Raw genomic sequence first — 23,519 nt, 5'->3', positions numbered from 1 at the left:
ACCTCTGACATCGAGACGTAATCAAAAGCTGTAGGAATCACAACAGTGCGGTACTGATGTCAACACAGGCAGGTGCTCAACAGAACAGAGTAGGGAGTCCAGAAAGGGACCCACATGTGTATGAACAACTGATTTGCAACAAAGGTGTGAAGGCAATTCAACAGCGAAAATCATCTCATCCAATGGTGCTGGAACAGCTAGTTACCCAGAAGCAGAAAAGGGGAACTCCGAACCACACTTTGCATGGTCTCCAAATACCAACTTGAAATAGTTCATAGCCATTTTATAAGCGTACGACCTAATACTACAAACTCTGAGGAGAAAATGTAGGATTTGGAAAAGATTTCTTAGATACAACAAAAGCATAATCCATAAAAGGAAAGACTGATTGACTGGACCACATCGACATGAGAAACTTCTGCTCTTTGAAAGACACTATTAGAAGAAAAGACAAGCCACACAGTGGGAGAAATGTCTTTGTGAAGCATTTACCTGGGAAAGGACTTGTATCCAGAATATATTTTTTAAAACTTCCAAAACTCAATTTAAAATAAATGTTAAAAGAACTGAACAGGCACTTCACCAAAAAAAATATACCAGTAGTAAACAGGCACATGAAGAGATGCTTGAATGATGGAAATGCACATTAAAACCACAATGAGAAACCACCAGACACCTTTTAGAATGGCTGAAATTAATCAGACGGACAACCCCAAGTGTGGGTGAGGAGAGCGAGGAAGTGACTCTCACCCCCTGCTGATGGGAATGCAAAAGGGTACTACCACTTTGGAAAACTGTGCGACCATTTCTTAAAAGGTTGGACGCATACCTACTGTATGATTTCGCTGTTCCACTCATAGGTACTGATTCAAGAGAAAGGAAAACATATTACCCATACAAAGACTTGTCCATGAATATTCATAGCAGCTTTATTGGAAATAGCCCCAAACTGGAAATAACTCAAATGTCCACCAACAGGTCAATGAATAAACAAAGTGCAATGCATCCGTTCAATGGAGTCCCACTCAGCCTTAAAATGACTGAATTATTGATACACACAACATGGATGCATCTCAAAATTTTTATGCTGAAAGAAACCAGATAAAAAGAGTACATTTTATATGATTCCATTTATATAAAAGTCTAGAAAGAGCAAAGCAATCTATAGAGACTGAAAGGAAGGTGAGTAGTTCCTTAGTGACAAGAGTAGGCAGGGGTGAGTAGTTACAGGGAGCATGACTTTTGGGTTTAGTGGAAATCCTCATTATCTTAGTTGTGATGGTTTCACAGATGTACACATATGCCAACATTTACCAAACTGTACACTTAAAGTACGTGTGAGTTATTATAGTCAATTATACCTCCATAAACATGTTAAAAACACTGCCGATTTTACTTTGAATACAAATATATATTCAGCCTAGCATAAATTATGATGTAAAAATAGAAACCATATATAAGTGCCCAACAATGTTTCAAAACATTCCATAATGATCAAATTATGGAGCAGCCGTTTTTTGTTATTGTTGTTGTTTTGTTTTAAGACTTTTATTTATTTATTTGAGAGAGAGAGAGAGCACAAGCGGAGGGGAGTGGCAGGCAGAGGGAGAAGCAGGCTCCCCACTGAGCAGGGAGCCTGATGCGGGACTTGGTCCCAGGACCCTGGGATCATGACCTGAATTGAAGGCAGACGCTTAACCAACTGAGCCACCCAGGCGCCCCGTGAACAGTCGTTTGATGGAACATACTGAAGCTGTTCTGAAATGCTGTTTATAAAGACTTTACAATAACAAGGAAAAGGGCTCGGGATGTGTTAAATGAGCAAGGCAGAACACAAAATTGTATAGCTCATGAGTTACAACTATGTTAAAACAAACAACAATCAATCCTATGAAACCAAATACAGCAAAATCTCAGAAGAGGTCATCTATGGATGCGAACCAGAGGAGATATTTTTTCCTTCTTTCTAAGTTCCCTGTAATACATAGGTATTGCTTTTTCTTTTCCCAATTTTTTTTATTGTGGTAAAATATACATAATGTAAAGTTTGCCATCTTAAACATTTTTAAATGTACAGTTCAGTGGTATCAAATACAGTCATATTGTGCAAACGTCAGCACTGTCCACCTCCAGAACTCCTTTCATCTTGCAAAACTGAAACTCTATCCCCATTAAACACTAAGTCACCAACCCCTCCCCACAGCCCCCGGCTCCTACCATTCTACTTTCTGTCTCTATGATTTTGACTTCTCTAAGTACCTCATACAAGTGCATTCATACAGTATTTGTACATATGTATCACTTTTTTTTTCTTTTTTTAGAGAGAGGGAGGTGGGGAGGGGCGTATGGGGAGAGAAAATCCCAAGGCTTGATCTCACGACCCTGAGATCGTGACCTAAGCCAAAATCAAGAGTTGGGCGCTTAACCGACTGAGTCACCCAGGTGCCCCACACGTTTCACTTTGAAAAATGTTTTTAATTTAAATTTTACTAAGATAATTATAGATTCACAGACAACTGTAAGAAACAATATGGAAAGATCCTGTGTCCTCTTGACCCCGTTTCCCCCAGTGCTATCTCTCAAAATTCTACTACAGTATCACAATTGGGATATTGACATTGATACAATCCATTAATCTTATTCAGATTTCCCCAATTTTATTTGTACAGGATCCCTCCTATTGCCCTTTATCACCATATCCACACCCTTCTTCCCCATCTCAGCAATGACTAATATGATCTCCATTTCTAAAATTTTGTCATTTCAAAAATACCATAAGTGGAATCATTTATGGACCCTTTGGGATTGAGTTTTTTTCACTCAATCCCCTTCATCCAAGTTGCTCCATATATCAATAGTTTGTCCCTTTTTACCAATGAATAGCATTACAAGGTATGAATGTACCATAATTTGTATAACCACTCATCCACTGAAGGACACCTAGCCTGTTTCCAGTTTGGGGCTATTACAAATAAAGCTGATATGAATGTCTGTGTATGGGTTTTTGTGTAAACAGAAATCTTCATTTCTCTAGGATAAATGCCTCGTAGTGCAATTTCTTTGGAACATGTGTAGCTTTTTAAGAAACTACCAGCAGTGGCCATACCATTTTACAATTCCCACCAGCTATGTATGAATGATCCCTTTTCTCCACATCCTGGCCATCTTTTATTGTGGTGACATTTTTTTTTTTTTAATTTTAGTCATTCTGGTAAGTATGCATTGATAACTCACAGTGCTTTATTTTGCATTTTGCTAATGGTTAATGATGTTGAACCCCTTTCGATGTGTTTATTTGCCACCTGTGTATCTTCTTTGGTGAACTGTTTATTTCTTTTTCCCATATACTTTTTTAAGATTTTATTTTTAAGTAATCTCCACACCCAACATGGGGCTTGAACTCACAACCCCGAAATTAAGAGTCGCATGCTCCACTGACTGAGCCAACCAGGTGCCCCTCCTTTTTCCCACTTTCTAATTGGATTGTTTTATTTATTGTTGAATTTTGAGAGCTTTTTATATATTCTAGATACTAGTTCTTTGTTGGATCTGGGTTTGGAAAGATTTTCTCCCAGCCTGTAGCTTGTATTTCTTCCTCTTAACAGCATCTTTTGCAAAGCAGTTTTTTTTCCCCCCTTTTAAGTAGGCTCCACACCCAGCATGGAGCCCAGCATGGGGTTTGAACTCAAGACCCTGAGATCAAGACCTGAGCTGAGATCAAGAGTCAGACACGTAACCGACTGAGCCACCCAGGTGCCCCTTGCAAAGCAGTTTTTAATTTTGATGAGGTTCATTCATCAGTTTCCTTTTATGGGTCATGCTTTTTGGTATCATATCTAAAAACTCTTCACTTAGCCCTAGATCCCAAAGGTTTTTCTCCCAAATTTTTTCCTAAAAATTTTATACTTTGACATGTCAGTCCACAATCCATTTGAGTTAATTCTTGTATAAAGTGGGATCTTTAGGTCAAAGTTCATGCTTTTGCCAATAGATGTCCAATTACTCCAGCACTGTTTGTGGAAAAGGCTCTCCTTCCTTCATTGAATTGCTTTTGTACCCCTGTCAAAAATCATTTGAGCATATATGTACCATATTGCTATTTAATACAAAAAATGGGGAAACATGTCAAGAGGAAGCCTGTGTCCAGAGTGGTCTGTGTGGGTTATGGGACCTGTCATGCTGAATGCCTTGGTAATGGCAACCCCCAGAGACTCCAGCTCGGATCCTCAGCTCCGTCACCTGCCAAAGCCTGCTGGGTGACTGCCCAGTGACAAGCCAGGCCTGAGTGCCAAGCTAAATGGTTCCTCTGGGAGGGACCGGACAGGGAGAGGGCAGACATTCTGCTTAGCATTTCCCTGACCCCACCAAGGTAGAGGCAACCACTGGGCACTCTGTACCCATTTCCTTGTCGTGGATCATGTACAAGTATAATGTCGATTTCAGGGGATTGAGGCAGACCCCGAATCCCACACCTTCTGGAACCCGCTTTAATTTCTTATCTTCTCTATGGGCCCAGGATTCTGGGTCAGCCTTCTTCCCACAGCTTTCCCCTGATGTGACTCTAAGCCCTCCCTTCCCTGGATCCTAGGCTCCTCACCCCCGGGCCCTGCGGACAGCCCTATTTGTGCCCACGGTCTCTCTTCTCATTGACGCCTCCAGTCTACGTTCGTGGGCACTTCCTTCCTGCGTGGCAGATGCCTGGCCCTCACTCTGGCTCATGGTTGTCACCAGCCCGGACATCTCAGTTTTCCGCTTCTGTGTCTTCTGAGCCCAGGAAGGGCAGGCATCCACTTCACAGTGGGAGAGCTGTGACAGTGTGGGGGTAAGGGCCAAAGTCCTCAGCAGGGTGGGTGCAGGGACTCACCGTTGGGACAGAAGAAAGCACTGTAGGTGTACGCACGGGGGGCTCCTTCCGGCTGAAACAGAGAGACGGGGAGAACTGAGTGCTGGAGGGGCAGTCCGCCCAGGGGAGCGGCCGCCTTCCCATGGCAGTGGCTCCAAGTCTGGACCCTGCGGGGTGATGCCAATGTCACACGTACACGGAGAAGGACCAGGCTGCCTACCCCCCAGGCCAAGGGGGGGAAACAGAGGCTCATTCCCCTTCTCCAGGTTCTGGTCAAACCAACTCACCAACTACTCCTAGATTTGTCATGCTTGCCACACACTCCCACCTTGTCCTCCCGGTCTCTGGGCTAATGGTGGAGCCTGGCTCCTCCACGATCCCGTAGGTCCCAACCGTCACCTGCTTCCCCACCGTACGCCTCTGTCATCTGCAGTTTCCTCCCCGGCAGATGGCAGGCAGGGTCGCGTGAGGGTCCACCAAATAACCGATCCAGCAAACCAACCATGCACCCAGGGCTCTCCCGTGGTGGGGAGCGGGAGAAGGATTCTGCTGTTTTATCAAGCCACACATCTGCCACCTCCTGTTTCAGAAATCCGTTTTTTCAGTTCACGCTTCAGTTTTTTGCATCGACATCTCAGGTCTTCTGATACCTAAATGTTACCTCCTGCCCCGAGAACGGCCTGCACTAAGCTGTACCGGCAGATGCTGCACACAGAGCAGACTGCTGAGCAGCGTGAACGGGAGGAAGGGCCCAGGGACAGAGGATCCCTCTCTGTGCATTGAGAAATTCCTTCCGCAGATGGAGGAGGCAAGAACTCAAGGCCTGGCTGCTCTGGATGGCTTGCCATCTCGCCTGGCCGCAGGAGGGCGGGCTGAGGGCCAGGGAGCAAGCTCGGGCTGAGCCAAGGGTTGCCAGGGGTCTCCGTGCTTCCTGTTGAGGCCGTCCCATCCTGCTGGCTCACGGAAATGGCATTCCTCATCAGACAACAGGCTTGTCCCGGAGGAATCCATCATGTCCCGTCAACCACGCTGTGGCAATGACTCGCCCACCTCCGGGAGTTGTGCCCGGCGCGCGTGTGGCTCCAGGTGCCGCGGGAACTGCCAGGACCACAGGCAGGAGGGAGGGTAGCTGTTCGCAGCTGGGCCACAGGGCAGGGGCAGACATTCGGGAGGCTGCGAGGAGCTTCATCGGTGCTGCCGGCACCCTCGGTGTAGTGTCAGAGTCTCAGCAGGGCTCTGGGCTCTGATGTGTCCAAGCAGCACCCACAAGATGGGGCATCACTGCTGCCGCCCGCCCAGCACCGTGAGGGATCGTGTGCGTTCTCTCCGGCCCTCCCACACTATGGGCTGAGCGTGAGAAGCCCCGACTTAGGGAGCGGCATCGGAATATCAAGACAGGTGCCCAGCCCACACTAAGTGGCAGATCCTAGATTCCCAGCCGGGGGGCAGGGAGGGGGGTGGGGTGTCAGTAAGACCCCAACCCCTGGGCCCCTCCGCTCTAGGCTCTGTGTCTTTTCTGCACGGGCATTCAGCGACAGCCCTCCAAGTATCAGGTCACGATCCCCATAACTGCCTAGAACACATAGGAAGTCGGAGACGGATGCACACCGCCCTCTAAGATGGTCAACGTGGGGGTCAGAGGACACTTCCCTGCAGCCCTTGCCCTTCCCAGGCCGCTCTACCAAATCTCACTCTGCACGGCAGGGGAGGCCGGATGCTGCAGTCCCCTAGCGAGGAGATGCAGAGACCCCTCACCTGCCCCCAGACCGAGAGCAAGACCGGGGCTGCAGCAGCCCCGGGCGGGGACCACAGACTCCAGCGAGGCCCCCACCCCATGGTTGATGGCCCTGGCCAAGGGCCCTCGGCGAGGACATGGGCTTACCTCAACCATCACACTGCGCCTGATGTGATCCCTCCCGGCGGGGACCCGCCTGTCAGCGAAGCTCTCCTCCAAGTGTTTGATGGACTGCCCGTCCCGGCAGCAGCTTGTTTCTCCGTAAGCGAGGGCTTTGGCTGCGGAGATTTGAGCGCTCAGTGCTTTCGGTCAGAACAGGTTCCCACCCGGGGGGAGCGGCGCACCGTCCCTCACCCTCGGGCCGAGTGTTTGCATGTGCAGATGTGTGCGCACATACGTGTGCCAGGCTGTGTGGCACCTAAGCTCAGCTCCCTCCAGGTGAAGCTTCAGGCCCCACCCCTGGGGACCGCCCCGCCCTACCCCTACATCTACATCAGTCCTGACCTCCTGATCCATCCCTCTGGCCTGCTTCCCCAGCTGCCCTCCTGACCTCATCTACTGCCCCGCCCACCCCTCACCTGTGCCTGGGCTCAGCACGCAGACCCCTTGGTGGCCCGGAGGGGGGATGCCTGAGGCAGCACGGGACCTCACCTGTGACATTACTGAGTCCCAGGTCACTGAAGGACAGAACCACCCAGGCGGGCTCCATCTCCCCAGAGGCCACGCACATCTTCTTGGTCAGATGGCGTTTGCCCGGATGCCCGATAAACCGGATGCCCTTGGGAACTGAGATCTTCACATACACCTGCAGAGGGCGGGATGCCGCTCGTGGTGCCCGGAATATGGGTGCCCTCCCAGCATGTCCCACCGCCCACCACATCAGCCCTCGCCAAAGGCCGTGCTCTTCTGGAAAGGCCCCCTTTCCATTTCCAATCAGAACCAGCTACTCACCATTGTCTTGCTGGGAGCCCCCTCTTTATTTCAGCCCCCCAACTTCCCCATGGAGGCAGCTTCCCCTCAGGACCAAGGTGCATTCAAGGGCAGCTTCTCCGGCTGCGTCCACCCTGGGCACCAGAGGGGAGGGACCTCTCCACCTGCTGCTCCGCAAAGCACTTCTTCTGACCCTCTGTCCCACCTCTGAGGTCCGCGGTGTCATAATAGAGTTCTGTGTGTGTGCACACGGGTGCCGTGCGTGTGTGTGCATACCTACGTGCGTGTGTGTAAGTGTGGCCTATGCATACCCACGTGCACGCATATACACACACACAGTGCCTGAGTGCACGCACGCGCACGTGAGTGTCTCTATGTGCATGTGTGGTTATACCTCCCAATCTAGAACAGGCTCTTTGGTCCACATCCATTTGTCCAATCAGCATATATGAAGCACCTAGTGGGTGCAGGCGCCCTACTAGGAGCTAAAGTAATGAGGCCGAAGAAGACACGCGGGATCTCTGGGCCTCAGAGGATCAACACGTCTAAGTCACACACACAGGCACGTGTGATGTGGAGGGAAGGACACGATAAAAATCTAGTGGCAAGTGTGACAGAGCATCTGAACCCTGCCTCAGGACAAGCCCAGCTGGACCCGAGTGTGAACGGCCGATGCAGGGTGTGTCAGGAGCTCCCACATCCCTCTGAGTCCGAGTTCTTCCAGGGAGGAAAGAAGAGACTTCAGAGCCAAGCGTCAGTGAGCCATATTTTCCGGGTCCTGGGTGGAATGACGAGCTGTCCATGTTGAGGGGGGTAAATGGGTCTGTTCCCTGGTGCCTTGGGGATGTGTAACAAAGCAGCCACCAGGGTGTGCTTGGAGCTAAAATGGGCACCTGAGGGTCCTGCCTGCCAACTCGGTGAGGACCCTCCCTTAGGGGGACCACCCTCTAGATCAGGGATCAGTCTGCACTTATTCTGGCTTTTTAAGACCGGGGTCCTATTCCTCCTGGCTACACACTACATAAAAAGAATGACAGAGGATGGATCGTACAGGCACGGGGCTTCGGGGCTGCCTGCTCTGAGCCTATTTCACATGTACCCCTCGGCTTGCCTGGCTCCCTGTAAACACCCAGTTCTAACACAGCTCAGCCCCAAACACTCTGGGAGACCTTGGACATGTAACGATGCATCTCAGAGTTTCCTATCTGGGAACGATTCCATCCACAGCCCTTCCTCCCCGGCCCAGGCAGCCGCTTGATATCTGTGCAAGCAGAATCCTGAGGCCGGCGGGTTAGCAGTGTCAGCGCTCCGAGGTCGAGCGCGGGCGGGCCCCAAGTCCTGGGCCCTGGGGTCTTCTGATGTCTGCACAAGGCCCAGCACACACTGGTTCCGAGTGCCAATGAATGAGAATCACCAGCATTTTACACCAAGGAGCTCCTTACCGGTGGTCTCTGGATGTTTCATCCCTATTTCAGAATCTGCACTGACTGCTTTTTTTTTCTTTTTTCCAGTTGACATTTTCCTTTAATTAAAGGCTCAAGGGACAAGAAGCTCCTAGGTGACAGTACATTAATGTGCGGCTCTTCTATAGAGTAAGAGAGACACCAGCAGGAAAGTCAAGTGCAAACACCAGCGTCGGACTCGTACTGTGCCTGCCAGATGGTGGGGCGAGAACTCCCTTACTAGCCTCGAGGCTGTCCCACACCACTGCGTGCAACACGCTTTTGGGCAGATGAAATCATTCAGTGGATGCATAGCATTTGCAAAGGAAAACAAGGAGTGAAACGTCTCATGTAAGCTCCAGGTCCCCCTCTGAGCCTGACTCAGAATGTCTGCTGTCCCCGCTCTGGGCCGGGCTCAGAAAAGATCACAGACCACATCCATCCCGGTCGAGACTCACGAGGGGCCCTCGCGTCTGCTCTTTCCCTCCTGCCCCAGAGAAGCAGCCGGCGGGGGTAAGCAGGGCCAGGGTGAGTTCTCATGCCCCGTTTACAGATAGGGAAACTGAGGCAAACTGAGGCCGTAAATAGAAATGCCAAGCCAAAGTCCAGTCTTCTGGGGGCAGCGAGGTGTGAACATGCAGGACCCCCAGCAGTCTTGGGCGCCCTGCCAGGCAGCAAATTCCAATTTCCTCATTTTTTCAGGAAAAAAAGGAAATCTAGGTTTCGGGGGCGGGGTGAAATCTCTTAGTTTCCACGGTGTCTGGTTGAGGCTGCAGCTTACATCTTCTGCCCTCGGTATGGCCCTGGGGGTCCCCACGCACTTGGGCAGGGCCAGGAGGAAGTCAGCCATGTCCCCAGCGTGTGGCTTTTCGGGATGAAGCTGAGACGTGCAGAGAGCAGGCCTGCTCCCAGCTGGTCCCCCGATCCTGCACCCCACTCACTCCTCCGCCCACAGCCTCGGTTTTCGACCCTCAGCCCTCGGGGGTTAACCCTAACCGTGGAGAGCCCTCCCATCTCCCTTCCTCCCTCCCACCAGCTGACATCCAGGCCTAGCCAGAGCTCAAGGATCACAAAGGTGGCGGAGGGCGAGTGGTCCTAGCCTCCCCAAGCTTCACTGCTACACAGACCCCGGCCCCCCCGAAGCCCCCTTCCCCATCATGCACCCACCTGGTCTCACAGGCCCCCCCTCACCTACTGTCCTTCCTCATCACCAGGGTCTGAAATCCTCCCCAGCCTCCAAGATCAGCCCTAAGCCCACCCCCTCAGGGTAGCTGTATGGGTTCGATGGTGGCTCCCGGAAAGATATTCTGAAGTCCTAAACTCCAGGCACCTGTCAACGCGATCTTATTTGGAAACAGGGTCTCTGCAGAGGTCACTAAGTTACAATGAGGTTAGGACCTACCCTACTCCAATAGGACTGGGATCTTTCGAAGAGGACCCACAGACACAGAGACGTTCACAGAGGGAAGACACGTGAGGGAAGGCGACGTGGAGACAGACTGGAGCCAGGCAGTAGGAGGCATGAGAGGGAGCTCCCTCAGAGCCTCAGGGAGGAACCTGCCCGGCCCACACTGAGACCTTGCACTCTGGCCTCCAGAAGCGTGCAAGAATCCACTTCCGCTGTTCTCAGGCTCCCAGCTCGAGCTACTTTGTTCGGGCAGCTGCAAGAGGCTGAGAGAGCCGCCTTCTCCACCTCCTCCCAGGAGGAGCCCCGGGCCCCGCTGCTCGGCCCCTGAGCATCAGCAGGTCTGCGGCCCTTCCGTGGACACTGTTCTTAGCAGGTGCTAACCCACGCAGCCCGTAACCGCCGTGACTCCTCTGTCCCTGACGCTTGTGGAAACCGAAACACCGACGTGTGGAGTAGCGCGGCCACATGGGCAAGTGTGCAAGTGTCACCGGGGACGGTGAGCGCCTGCTCTGCGGACCCCCAGGATTCCGGCCCCTGCCTCCCCGATAACACAGCAGCTGCACCTCCCACGACCCCCTCCCCCGTTACAGAGATGCTCCGTCCCCTTCCAAGCCGCTCAGGCTGACCCCCCTCGTCCCTGCCTCCTGAGATCATGGGTGCCCCCAGGCACAGGGAAGGCTGGGGGGAGGGGGCGGGTTTAGTACCTCGGCACAGGTGCCCATGTAGTTGTAGACGCTGAGGGGGATCTTGGCCTGCTCCCCGCGGACCACGTGGGGGGGCAGCGTGAAGTCGACAAAGAAGGGCTTGAAGGTCTTCAGCAGGGCAGGCGCGGCGACACCCAGGCCCCAAGCCTCGGACAGACCCACAGCCTCACCCACCCAGCTGGTGATGGAGTCCGGGACCTGCACGCTGAGCGTCTCCTCGCCGGACGGGTCACTGCAGGAAGATGGACAACCATGGGCCCTTCTCCAGGGCCGGGCCGAGGCGGCCAGGCGGGACTGGGGGACTGCAGCAAGGCCGTCCTTGCAGCTGGGAAATAAGCATTTAGGCACCACACGGCGTGTGACAGGAGAGAGCCGCCCCTCGGCCCCAACTCATGTAATCAGAAACACAAATGGCTCTCGGGACAGCTGTGGACACAGGGTCACCCGCCACGTGGGTTCAGCCGTGCTGACTCTGGCTGTGCACGCCCCGCCCAGTTCGGGAGATGGGGGGAAGACACTGAATTGAGGGGACCGGTCATTTGGGGCGTGCTTGTGTCTCCTAGAAAGGTACGTCCAAGCCGCAACGCCCAGTACCTGCGAACGTGACCTTATTTGGAAACAGGATCTTTGCACATGAAATTAGTGATGAGGTCAGGCTGGAGGAAGGCGGGGCCCCAATCTAATGACGGGCATCCTTCTAAGAAGGAACTTCAGACACAACAGAGGAGACAGAGGCAGAGATGCGAGGGGCGCAGCTAGAAGCTGAGGGACACCGGAGCCCCCAGAAGCTGGAAGAGGCCCGGAGGGATTCTCCCCTGGAGCTTTCAGAGGCAGCGCGGCCCTGCCCACACCTGGATCCCGGACGTCTGGCCTCCAGAACCGTGAGAGAATACATTTCTGTTGTTGTAAGTCACCCAGTCTGTGGCACTTCGTGACAGTATAGGAAACTCACGCAGTGCAAAACAAGCATAAAATGTATCATCAAGAATTTTTGGATCGATTGCCTGTTGAAACGATCCTATTGGGGGATATCCAGCGGGTTAAAGAAAATATATGATTCAAGTGCACTCCACGTGTTTCTTTTTGCCCTTTAAATAACGCAGCACTGGGAAATTGGAAATTACATGTATGGCTCATGTTCTCTTTCTCTCATATGGCTCTCGCCGCCCAAGGTTCCCCTGCCCCTGGCCAGTGGGCCCCCTGATCACTCTAGGACAGCTTGGGAAGACAAACTCTGTGGTCTCCTTTGCATTTCCAGGATGTTCTTTTGAGATTTATCTTAGCATTTGGTGTAAGAGTCCTCGGAGGAGAAAACCTATGACCAGGGGAGAAGAAGTGAAGCCCAGACAGCTCCATGCCTAGCAGGGGACCCGCTGTTCCTTACTCACCTGCCTGGCCTCAGTCTGCTTCTCAAGAGCCTGACCAGGTGGCCCTCGCTGGACGGCCGGACACGCCAGCCCGTGGCACACAGCAACCCCCCGGGGCCTGGGGCCTCCATCCTCCCCTCTACGAGGATCACATGCTATCACCTGTTACAACTCAAGTGGCCTCTTCCCATTTGGCAGGACATTTGTCAGCTTCATATGATCACAGCCAACTTTTCCATGGACACTGAGTGCCACCAACCTGCCCCCCACCCTCCCACCCCCTGCCCAGGGGACATCAACTCTTCCTGGTCTGGCATCCCTGTCCCATAGACTCCTGTGGAGCCCGACTCCCAGTTAAAAACCCTTTGTGTGATTCTTTTAGGCCTGACCACAGGCCATTACGAAGGCTTTCCCTGGCAGCCGTCAGGGGACGCTGCCTTCCCCACACCAGGCTAGTGGCATAGCCAGTGAACTGTGGCCTCTGAAGGGGATCACCAGCCATGCTCTGCCTTCCCAGCCCCACTGCCTCCATTCCTAGGTCTGTGTGTCACTAGGGACCTGCCTGGGCCCCAAGGTCATTAGGTGTCTGAAGACCCATTGCCAAGGTCTCCTTATCAGTGGGAGGAAATCTCGAAGGCATTTCTCGCCACTTTGGCTCAGCACCCAGTACTTTCCCACTCTGAGTCCTCCTCCCTCCATTTCTCTGATGCCAGGGTCCATAAAACTGTCGGAGCCTTTTGCCCAAGGCTCCCTCCACAGTGAGACAACCCCATGTCTGATCCACCTGCAAGGTATGACATTCTGTGGGGCAAACGGAATAGGGGGAGTCAGGCTATATGGTCACAATAAAGATGAAAGGCTTCACCATTACTTTCACTATGGCTCCTTGTCATTGCTTGAATTGGCCACTCTGACACCTGACAGCTCAGCTCTCCCTCTCTCCAGCTCAGCTGAACTCTTGAAGGCTCCAAACTATCCTACCCTTGTGGCATCTTGACCCTTGAGCCTTGCCCAACTGCTCAGGGTTACCTGCCGCTTTCATGCCCACACCACACCCTCCTCTGCTCACCAAGCTCAGGCTGTTCCCTCTGCCTGAAATAACCATGAAACAACCACAAGAATGAGAGATGCCTGCCAGACTGGCTGGGCTCTTGCTATGGACTGGGAGCTGCACGGTGCACTGCGACTACCCCAAAAACTCACAGAGGGGAGGTGGGTAACATAGCCGAGGATGGAACATCCTGGATGCTGGAACCAGGATGCTGTCTCTGATCCCCACCATGTACCCTGAGCTAGGTCCCTGCCCTGTGCTGCCATCTCAAAACTGCTATAAGGCACAAAGAAAACAAAGAGCACAATGACAGATGTGAGGCCCTCCTTATGAGTCATTACATTAAATGTAAAATGATTAAATTTTCCAATCAAAAAGCAGAGATCAACAGAGTTAATTAAAAAACATGACCTATCTGCTGTCCACAAGAGACTCACTTTAGCTCCAAAGACAAAAATAGGTTGAAAGTGAAAGGATGGAAAGATATGCCAGGTCAGTAGTAACCAAGATTGAGCAGGTACAGCTATCCTGAGAGCACACAAAATGGACATTACGTCCAAAAAGGCTACAAGAGACCAAGAAGAACATTATATGTTAATAAAAGGTTCAGTACAGCAAAAAATATATAACAATTATGAACATGTGTGCACCTAATAAGAGACTACTGATATACATACATAAATGGACAGAACTCAAGCAAGAAATAAATAGCCCTACAGTAATAGTTGGGAGACTTCAATGTTCCGCTCTGAACAATAGAACAACCAGACAGAAGATAAGTAAGCAAGTAGAAGACTTAACACAATAAAGCAACTAGATCTAGCAGACATTCACAGAACACTCTACCCAGCAAGAGCACCCACATTCTTCTCCAGTGCACATGGGACAGTCTTCAAGACAGACCATGTATTAGGCCACAGAGGAAGTCTCAGTAGATTTTAAAAGGTAGATATCATACAAAGTATCATCTCTGACCATGATGGGACAAAGTTAGAAATCAATAAGAAAAGGAAAACTGGAAAACTTGCAAATTTGTGGAAACTAAACAACTTATTCTTAATTAACCAATGGATCCAAGAAGAGATCACAAAGGAAATTTTAAAATACCCAGAGATGAATGAAAACAAAACATAACATATCAAAACTTATGGGATGCAGCAAAAGCTGTGCTAAGGGGGAAATTTATAGCTATATACCTATTAAAAAAGAAGAAAGATCTCAAATAAACAACCTAATTTCACAATTTAAAGAACTAGAAAAAGAAAAACAAACTAAACCCAAAGCTAACAGAAAGAAATAATAAAGATTAGAGCAGAGATAACTAAAATAGAGAACAGAAAAATAATAGAGTATCAACAAAACCAAAAGTTGGTTCTTTGAAAAGATCAATGAAACTGACCAGCTTTTAATTAGACAAAGGATAAAAAGAGAGAAGACTCAAATTACTAAAATATGAAAGTGGGGACATTACTACCATTCTCAGAAATAAAAAGATTATTAAAAAATACATGAACAATTGTACACCAAGAACTTGGATAATCTAGATGAAATCGGCAAATTCCTAGAAATGCAAAACCAATCAAGTCCAAATTACACAGAAAACCAAAATCTGAACAGACCTAGAGCTGAACAGACCTGCAAGGAGATTGAATCAATAACCAAAAATCTCTTTACAAAGAAAAGCCCTGGACCTGATGGCTTCACTGGTGAATTCTAACAAACATTAAAAAAAATTTTTTTAAAGATTTATTTATTTATTTTAGGGGGGAGGGGGAGGGGCAGAGGGAGAGGAAGAGAGAGTCCTAAGCAGACTCCAAGCCGAGCGTGGAGCCTGATGCGGGGCTCCCACATCCCTTGATCCCACAACCTTGAGATCATGACCTGTGCCGGAACCAAGAGTTGAACGCTTAACCGAGTGAGCCACCCAGGCGCCCCAAATTCTATCAAATATTCAAAGAAGAATCCTTGTGCACTGTTAGCAGGTGTGTAAAATGGTGCAGCCTCTGTGGAAAACAGGATGGCGGCTCCTCAAACAATTAAACATAGAATTACCATATGAGCCAACAATTCCACTTCTGGGTATCCACCCCAAAGAACTGCAAGAGGGGTCTCAAGGAGATACTTGCACACCTGTGTTCACAGCAGGGTAATTTATCATAGCCAAAAGGTGGAAGCAACCTGAGTGTCCACCTTGTTCAAGGTGCCAACCCTGGTACCCAAAACACTACCCGGCACCAAAAACGTCTGGCCCCCAGAAAAAATAGATACATTTGGTACATTTGAATGGTAACAGACAGACAGCCCATCTTAGATTTAGACCCCTAGAACGAAACGCAGTCATCTGGATCTGTTCTGACCAGGAGTTAAGTCTTCCCATAATGGGGACACACACATCCTTAGGCTGAGGAGCCGCCAGCTGGGAGCTCAGTTCTGTGATGATGGCATGCCATGGCATCTTGTGTCTGGAAGTGGGGCCCAGCTCAGCAGTAAGCCCACCCACGGCCCGGGGGGCATCTGATCTTTCCTGCCTAACTAGTTTCCCAGGGCAGACCACCATGACCTTCTACTAGTACCATTGGTATTCTGTCACCAAGCATTGAAAGAAAAAAAAGCCAACAGCATCTGGCAGGAATTTGGCACAGCAGGGCTTCTTCAGAAAGAACTGAAAAGGTGGTGGGGGGGAACGTGGAAAGGAAATATGCTGAGAAAAGCAGTCTGTTTTGTGGGCAGGAGCCCGAGGCCCCTGAGGAGTGAGGGAGGCGTGGGGGGGCGGGGTCAAGTTCATGTTCCAGGGAACTGTAATCGTTTTAATGAGCTCGTTATGCAAACAGAGCGGATAGAGTTACCCCAAGTGGGAGTCATAAGAGGCACGAAGACCCTGCATTTCATATTTCCTGAGCAGATGTCCGAGGCCGCAGCGGGATTTGGGGCTGACTTCATGGTGTTGAGTTTTATGTGTTGGAAAAGGATGCCCAAAGTCTGACTCAGATGCTGATGTCAGATCTGAAAGCAAACCCACTGGGAACGATCTAGATTTGCCTGAGTGCCTCTGAGTCAGACCGCAAACACAGCGAAGAAACAGCATCTTACTATAAAAAAAAAAAAAAAAAAAAGCTCACTGTACCTGATGTTCAGACAACGCCAAATCCATGTTTCAGGGAAGAAGGTCCTTTTCGTCTTCTCTGCTCTATGAAAAATTAAAGAAGAAATGAGAAAATGTCATGGGGCATACCTTAATTCTATCACCTGGCAGGTAAACTTCTACCCAAGTAGAACGTAACATAGTAAGTCTTACCTGGAAAGGTTAACACTGGACTCAGTTAGGTGTCGTGGCTTAATTCTCTTGGCTGTCAATTAACACTCTACTTGATTAGGACGGAACGTGCTAGTTCTAGTTCTTTCACCTGGCAGGGTTAACATTCTACTTGATGAGGACTCATAGAAGTGATGCATCAAAGGTTTGACAGAAACTTTAACTCAACAGTGGCACTTCACATCTTGAGTTTAGAAGGGAAGAAGGGTCACAGGGACCCCCCCCCCCCACCGCCATGTCTTCCCCTTTGCTAATTTCCCCCCTCTGGGTTTGCCATGTTTTTCTGTACCATCACATTGAGCTATCCACCACCCCCCCCAGCCCCTCCCTGTTTCCTAAAGAGCACCTTCCATTCAGGTTCATCCTCAGGAGCCTCACACCCCACCTTCCTCAGGGACTGTCTTGTTCTTTAAAAAAATAATAATAATGGGACGCCTAGGTGGCTCAGTGGGTTAAGCATCTGCCTTTGGCTCAGGTCATGATCCCAGGGTCCTGGGATCAAACTCTGCATCTGGCTCCCTGCTCAGCGGGGAGCCTGTTTCTCCCTCTGCCTGCCACTCTCCCTGCTTGTACTCAATCTCTCTCTCTCTGACAAGTAAATAAATAAAATCTTTAAAAATAAAAATAATAATTAAAAACAAGCCCTACTTGGAATTGGGCAAAACTTCTCAAAATTAAAAATGCTCACATCCTTTCAAACTGCAGTATCTCTCCAAGGAATGCACCCTGGAAATACCCATGGACACAGGTGCCAGGACAGAAAAATGGGTTGGTTTGTGGCAGCAAACAGCCAAAAATCTCCATCAAGAGGGTGACTGGGTTAATCAGCTGGTAGCACATTCATGCCATGGGATGCTACATGTCAGTCTAGCAGAGTGAGGTCAGTGCAGGTATACTGAGATGGGTTGGTCTCCAAGACTTATTGTTGACTTTAAAAAGGAAGGCCTGGAACAGTATTATAGTGTTCTCTCATTGTTTTTTTTTTTTTAATCCTTGTTTAGGGGCACCTGGGTGGTGCAGTCAGTTAAGCATTCGACTCTTGGTTTCAGCTCAGGTCATGATCTCTGGGTTCTGGGATCGAGCCCTGCATCAGGTTCCGTGCTGAGCACTGAGTCTGCTTGGAATTCTCTCTCCCTCTCTCTCTGCCCCTCCTGCTCGTGCTCTCCTTCTCCTCTAAAGTAAATAAATCTTTAAAAAAATCCTTGTATATGCACAGAAAATTTCTAGAAGGATATCTAAGAAATTATTGACCATGGTTGCCTCTAAACAAGGGAATGGAGGGTGTAGAGGCAGGAGAGAGACTTACATTTAATTACAAAAACTTTCACACTGCTTGAAAAAACTTTAACCACTGCATATCGTTAAGAAAAAGATCTTGTCCTCAGGATATGGATGTGTGAACCAATTACAAAAAGGCAGGGACACTTCCTTTTAAAGGCATGTCTTATGCCTCTCTCTGCACTGGGATTTACAATTGCCTTCGTGGTTTGGGGTTTCAGAAAATTACTTTCATACCCACTCCAGGCCAAGCTCTTGGGGTTCCTGCACATGATAGGGTCAGGGCCCCCGAGGCGGTGTCTGGTGGGTGGAGGCCCTCACCCAACCACATGCTAGAAATGCCTCCGTATGCCTCCAAAGTACCCAGTGGGGAGCCTGGTCTGCCCATGCCATGATTTGGAGTTTAGAAACTAGGACCCTCGAGGGCCTGCCACACTCCTGCTAAGTGTGCAGCCCAGGCAGGAAGAACCCAGGAGAACAAAGTATCCAGGAATCTCAATCTAGACAGAAAGGGTGTGAAAGATGGAGAGGGCTTTTGTGGACAGGCCTGCCAGGGCGGGAGGTCCCCTGGGCCACTTCTGGCTCAGCACAAAGGCTGAGGAGTGTGGGGCCCACCTTGAAGGTCTCCAGAGAGACCAGATCCTGAGGCACTACTGACCACACAGACCCCAGCCCCAGCCCCTTGGTTCTGAGTCCCTCTTGGAGGAGTGGGCAGGAGGGAGTAAAGCCAAGGCCTGCCTCCCCCATGCCAGCCCCTAAAGCCAGAAAGAGTGGAGAGCCACGGTCTTCAGAACACTCCCCCTTCCCCAGCTAGCTGGCTGAGAGCTGGGCTTGAGAAGGGAATAAGACAGGCAGCAGAAGAAGGGGGTGGGAGAGAAGGGAGGGGAGACAGGAGAGAGGAGAAAAACACCACCTCCTGTGAAACAAAGTTTTCCAGGACTCCAGAGACAAAGCCACAAACCTAAGGGAGAGATGTGAACCCGTCTCCCTCAGTCATCGATAAGTTAGCAAACAGACAGACAAACAAGAAGTGAGCAAGAATATGGAGGATTTGGGCATCCCCATCAATAGGCTTGACCTAAAGTATGCATAGAGAGCCTTGTACCGAATTGATGGGGGCTGGGATCTTCTTTTCAAGAAGACACAAGCCTTTACAAAAACTGGCCACACAAAAAGCCTTCAAAGTAAGAACCAGACAATGGATAACATACAGACCACATTCACCAGTCATAATGCATGTTTGATACAAATTTATAAAACAGATGAAAAAATAATTTAAAATATCACTTTGAAAGTTTAAAACATGTCCACTTCTGGGTAAGTCACAGCTCAGAAAGCTAGCACCCATTTGGAACCAAGCAACAATGGAAACACTTCATGGCACGACCCGGGAGCTGCCAGAGCAGCATTCTGAGGAAAATTCATAACCTTCAAAAGGCTTAAATGTGTAGAGTTAAAATAAGAGACTGAAAAGCATTACTCAGTGCCCAACTCGAAAAGGCAGAGAATTGAAGGAGAAAAGGGAAGAGAGAGGAGGAGAAGGAAGAGGAAGGAACAGGTGGAGGAAAGAGATAATAGAAAGAATTTTCTAAGTACAGTCCCTGGGAGAGGGAGGGTCAAACTCCAGCTTCCCTCCCCACCCCAAACCCTCTGTTCCAGGGAGCTCTCTCCTGATGCACCTTCCTCCCTCTGCACCCCCAGCCCCCTACACACTCGGGTGTGGCCAGGAACTGAGGAGGGGGGCTGAAGTGGTCGGTTCCCTAGCCCACTAGGTCAGTAGTGACTTTGCCCCCGGGGGACACTGGGCAATATCTGAAGATGTTTTCGGTTGTAACAACCAGGGGAAAGGGGTGTTATTGGCATCAGGTGGGTGGAGGCCAGCGATGCCGCTCAGCACCCGCTGCGCATGGACAGCCCTGCCACAGAGAATGATCCAGCCCCCAGTGTCCACAGGATGAGGTCAGACAACGCTGCTCGAGGTGGCAATTACCTGGGGGGTTGTCTGGAGGAGCCCGCCGCCACCAGGCTTCCCGTGTGGGGCTGGAAGGCAGGGACGGCCTCATCCGTGTATAGGCCGCCATCCTGTCGGTGGTTCAGGCTCACCAGGTCGGTCATCACCACCAGGCCCGTTTCCTAAGCAATAGACAATGCCCGGAACCCCGGTGGGCAAGCGGATGTGATGGCCCCAACAGTTCCACCACTTTGGGGCTACCAGCCCGACATCACCGCTGCGTTGTGGCTCTGAGGGAGTCAGTCCTCTGCTCTGGGCTTGGTGACACAGTCTGAGGGGATCATGGGACCCAGTGACCACGCAGGGCAGAGCGGCGGGGAGACCAGTGCATCTGCGGCTCAGGACAAAGAGCCACAATGTGTGACTCCATTTATGTGAAACATCCTGAACAGGCAAATCCACAGAGACAGAAAGCAGATTCATGGTTGCCGGGGGGGAGGGGGCAGGGAGTGACTGCTCATGGGGACGGGGTTTCCTTTTGAGGTCATGAAAATGTTCTGGAATTAGACAGACGTGCTGTTGCACAACACTGTGAGTGTCCTAAATGCCACCCAACTGTCCACTTTAAAATGGTTCATTTTGGGGCGCCTGGGTCGCTCAATCAGTTAAGCGTCTGCCTTCGGCTCAGGTCATGGTCCCAGGGTCCTGGGATCGAGCCCCGCATCGGGCTCCCTGCTGGACAGGAAGCCTGCTTCTCCCTCTCCTGCTTCCCCTGCTTGTGCTCTCTCTCTCTATCAAATAAATAAATGAATAAAATGGTTCATTTTTTTGTTATTTCTGCTAATTGTGAATTTCACAATAAAAAAAAAATCAGTTGGCACCATGCCTGATCTAGACCAGAGACAGATGACCGCAACTGTGACTGTTACTACTTTCATCACTGGGTTAAACACTGGGAGTGGGGCGCCTGGGCGGCTCAGTCAGGTAAGCGTCTGCCTTCAGCTCAGGTCATGATCTCAGGGTCCTGGGATCGAGTCCTACTTCGGGCTCCCTGCTCAGCGGGGAGTCTGCTTCTCCCTCTGCCTCTGCCCCTCCCCCCATTTGTGCTCATTCTCTATCGCTCTGTCTCAAATAAATAAATAAAATCCTTAAAAAAAATACTGGGAGCCACTCGATTGTAGGGAAGCCCTGCTCTGCTTTGGGAACAAGGAATGTAAAGTCAATTGCTTGGACTCAGAGGCATCACCTCTTAATTCCAAAAGCTGCCAGGGCTCAGTTCAAGCTGCCAGGCGTTCAACAAATGTGTCATTGAAACGTCATCTGTTCCAATGCAGATATAGATACACGTATCAATACAGATACAGACAGATATAGATGTGTAATGTATTTTTTAGCTACTGCAGCAAAATGTTAATTGTGGGATCTAGGTGGTGGGTATATAGGTGTTTGTTAATTTGTTCAACTTTTCGGTATGTCTGAAAGTCTTCCATAATAAAAACAGGAGAAAAAGGATGCGTTTTAAATGATTTTAAAACTGGGATGAAAAGCACCCACAAATGGGCGGTGCATTCGAGTGGAGACCGCCAGCGTGCTCATGTGGGCTCCTGGCATGATCTAGAACGATGCTCGCACCTACTGCACCCCCTGGGACCCCCGGCCCCCGCAGCCAGGAAGGAGGAGCACAGATGAGAGCTACCAATGTTGGGGTGGGCGGCTGTCTGCTCCCAGGGTGAAGGTTTTCCTTCCAGCAAAGCACCCTTGATGCCTTTGCTTCGTCCCAAGTTCAAGTTATCAGTCGACACTCATAACGTTCTACACCTCGTCTGCCTTGCAAATCGGGAGGGTCCACTTATGAGCTCTCGTTGGAGAGAATAAAAAATTAGTGCTGCCCCAATAAAAGTTTGGAAATGTCCCCCCTGACCATCTCTGTATCCCCGAGATCGTCTGTTTCAAAGTGAGAGGCGCTTGGAAGGGGGCGGTGGGTCTTAGACCACCTGTCCTTACAGTGAAGGCAGACCCGGAGTCCTTGGTGATGCCCCAGGGCCACGGGAAGATGGAGGAGCGCCGGCGTCGTCGGGCCACCAGTCCAGCCCACCAGAAGGACCCATCCTCCCGGGACGCCCCGAAGGCATCAGAAACATCATAATCTTCCAATTCCCGGAAAACCTACAGGCAAAGGGGAACAGGGACCGGTCTACTGGAGGTTTCTTGTCAACCCAAACTGGCTCTCAGGGGTCTGGCATGCTCCTATTTCCACCTCCTTTCATGAATATCACTTGGAGACCATCTTGGGGGATGGGCATTGGTGTCATCGGGCAGAGGGGCTGGAGAGGTAGGACCTGGACAATGTTATATTGCAAGAGTCTGATGAATTTGACCCCAAGATCTTTCAACTCACCAAAGCAACCATCAGGACTGGGTTCACCAGTGAGAGAAAGAATCTAGACTCACATGGGCCCTTCACTTACTGGAAAGGGAGAGCCCCCCCGGAGGTGCTGGACCCTGGCGCCCGAGGGCCCCCACGCACCTGGGCCGGAGTCAGCTGGAACCCAGACCTGAGCAGGTAGACGCTCTTGTCCACCGCAGTGACACACACGCAGCTGCCCCTCGCAGCCCTGACCCGCAGGTCAACAACCTCCCCGGGCTGGGTCTCGTTTGCCGAATACGTCAGTGAAACCTGGACCCAAACACAGCGGAGAAATCGGGAGCTTGGCCAACCTCTCCCGACTGACCCACCCACCCTCTCCACCTGCCAACGAGAGTTGGTCCTCGCCAGCTCAGTGGGGGACTCTGGCCTTGCTGCCCAAGCGAGGACAAGGGCGGGAGGCAGAGTGACAGGAACAAGGCCGGGGCAACTGGAACATTCTGTGCGGAGGACGGGAGAGGAGGAGACGGGTGGGGAGACAGGCACCAGCTGAGGGCATGTGGCAGCCAGTTTCAAAGGATGCAGGGACGGGGTGGGGCAAAAGGTTGAACCCGCTGCTGGGGACAGGAGCAGTGTCCCCTTAGGCCTGGAACCCAGTGGGGACAGAGAACAGCGGACTGCTTTCCCTGGGTGGGGTTAATGCAATCCCCCTCTGGGGGACTTTCGGAGGAGCATAAAGATGCGACTTATGTTGCTATTATTCCTGAAGGCAGGGCGGCCCTTACAGTCCTGCCCTTGACACCCTCTGCAAGTGCAGGGGCAGCTGTGACCCGGACACAGACACCCCGGATGGCGCTTGCCTGCCCACCCCTCCCCCGCTCCCCTCACTGGCTCCCCATGTTCTACCTGGTTTTCGAAGAAGGTCTCAACAGCAAACTGGAGACTGTCGGCAACCCCTTCACCATTCTCCCTGACATAGAAGACGAGCAGGCGGCCCAGGGGGACCATGCTGGGGCTCACGGCCAGCCGGAGGGAGGTCACACACACGCTGACCTCGGCTGCTGGGGCAGGAGGGGGCTCTAGGACAAGTCAAAGGTGGGGAGAGGCATGAGAACCCAGCAGCCCACAACGG

General features: G+C 50.9%; 1 protein-coding gene across 1 annotated transcript in view; it reads right to left on the bottom strand.

The window, feature by feature from the left end:
- The window catches only part of CPAMD8 (C3 and PZP like alpha-2-macroglobulin domain containing 8), a 74,911-nt gene that overhangs the window by 22,211 nt on the left and 29,181 nt on the right, over positions 1-23,519 (bottom strand). The window contains exons 15-23 of the mRNA XM_036095335.2: positions 23,294-23,466; positions 22,550-22,699; positions 22,027-22,188; positions 20,062-20,204; positions 16,605-16,667; positions 11,063-11,294; positions 7,230-7,383; positions 6,726-6,856; positions 4,865-4,916 (exon numbers count right to left, since the gene is read on the bottom strand). Of these exons, the coding sequence (XP_035951228.2) occupies positions 4,865-4,916; positions 6,726-6,856; positions 7,230-7,383; positions 11,063-11,294; positions 16,605-16,667; positions 20,062-20,204; positions 22,027-22,188; positions 22,550-22,699; positions 23,294-23,466 (1,260 nt within the window). The remainder of the gene's footprint in view (positions 1-4,864; positions 4,917-6,725; positions 6,857-7,229; positions 7,384-11,062; positions 11,295-16,604; positions 16,668-20,061; positions 20,205-22,026; positions 22,189-22,549; positions 22,700-23,293; positions 23,467-23,519) is intronic.

This window comes from Halichoerus grypus, chromosome 1, assembly GCF_964656455.1.
Source record: "Halichoerus grypus chromosome 1, mHalGry1.hap1.1, whole genome shotgun sequence".
NCBI classification, from domain to species: domain Eukaryota; kingdom Metazoa; phylum Chordata; class Mammalia; order Carnivora; family Phocidae; genus Halichoerus; species Halichoerus grypus.
Note: the sequence above shows the minus strand (reverse complement) of the source record. Positions and strands in the feature narration are given on the sequence as shown.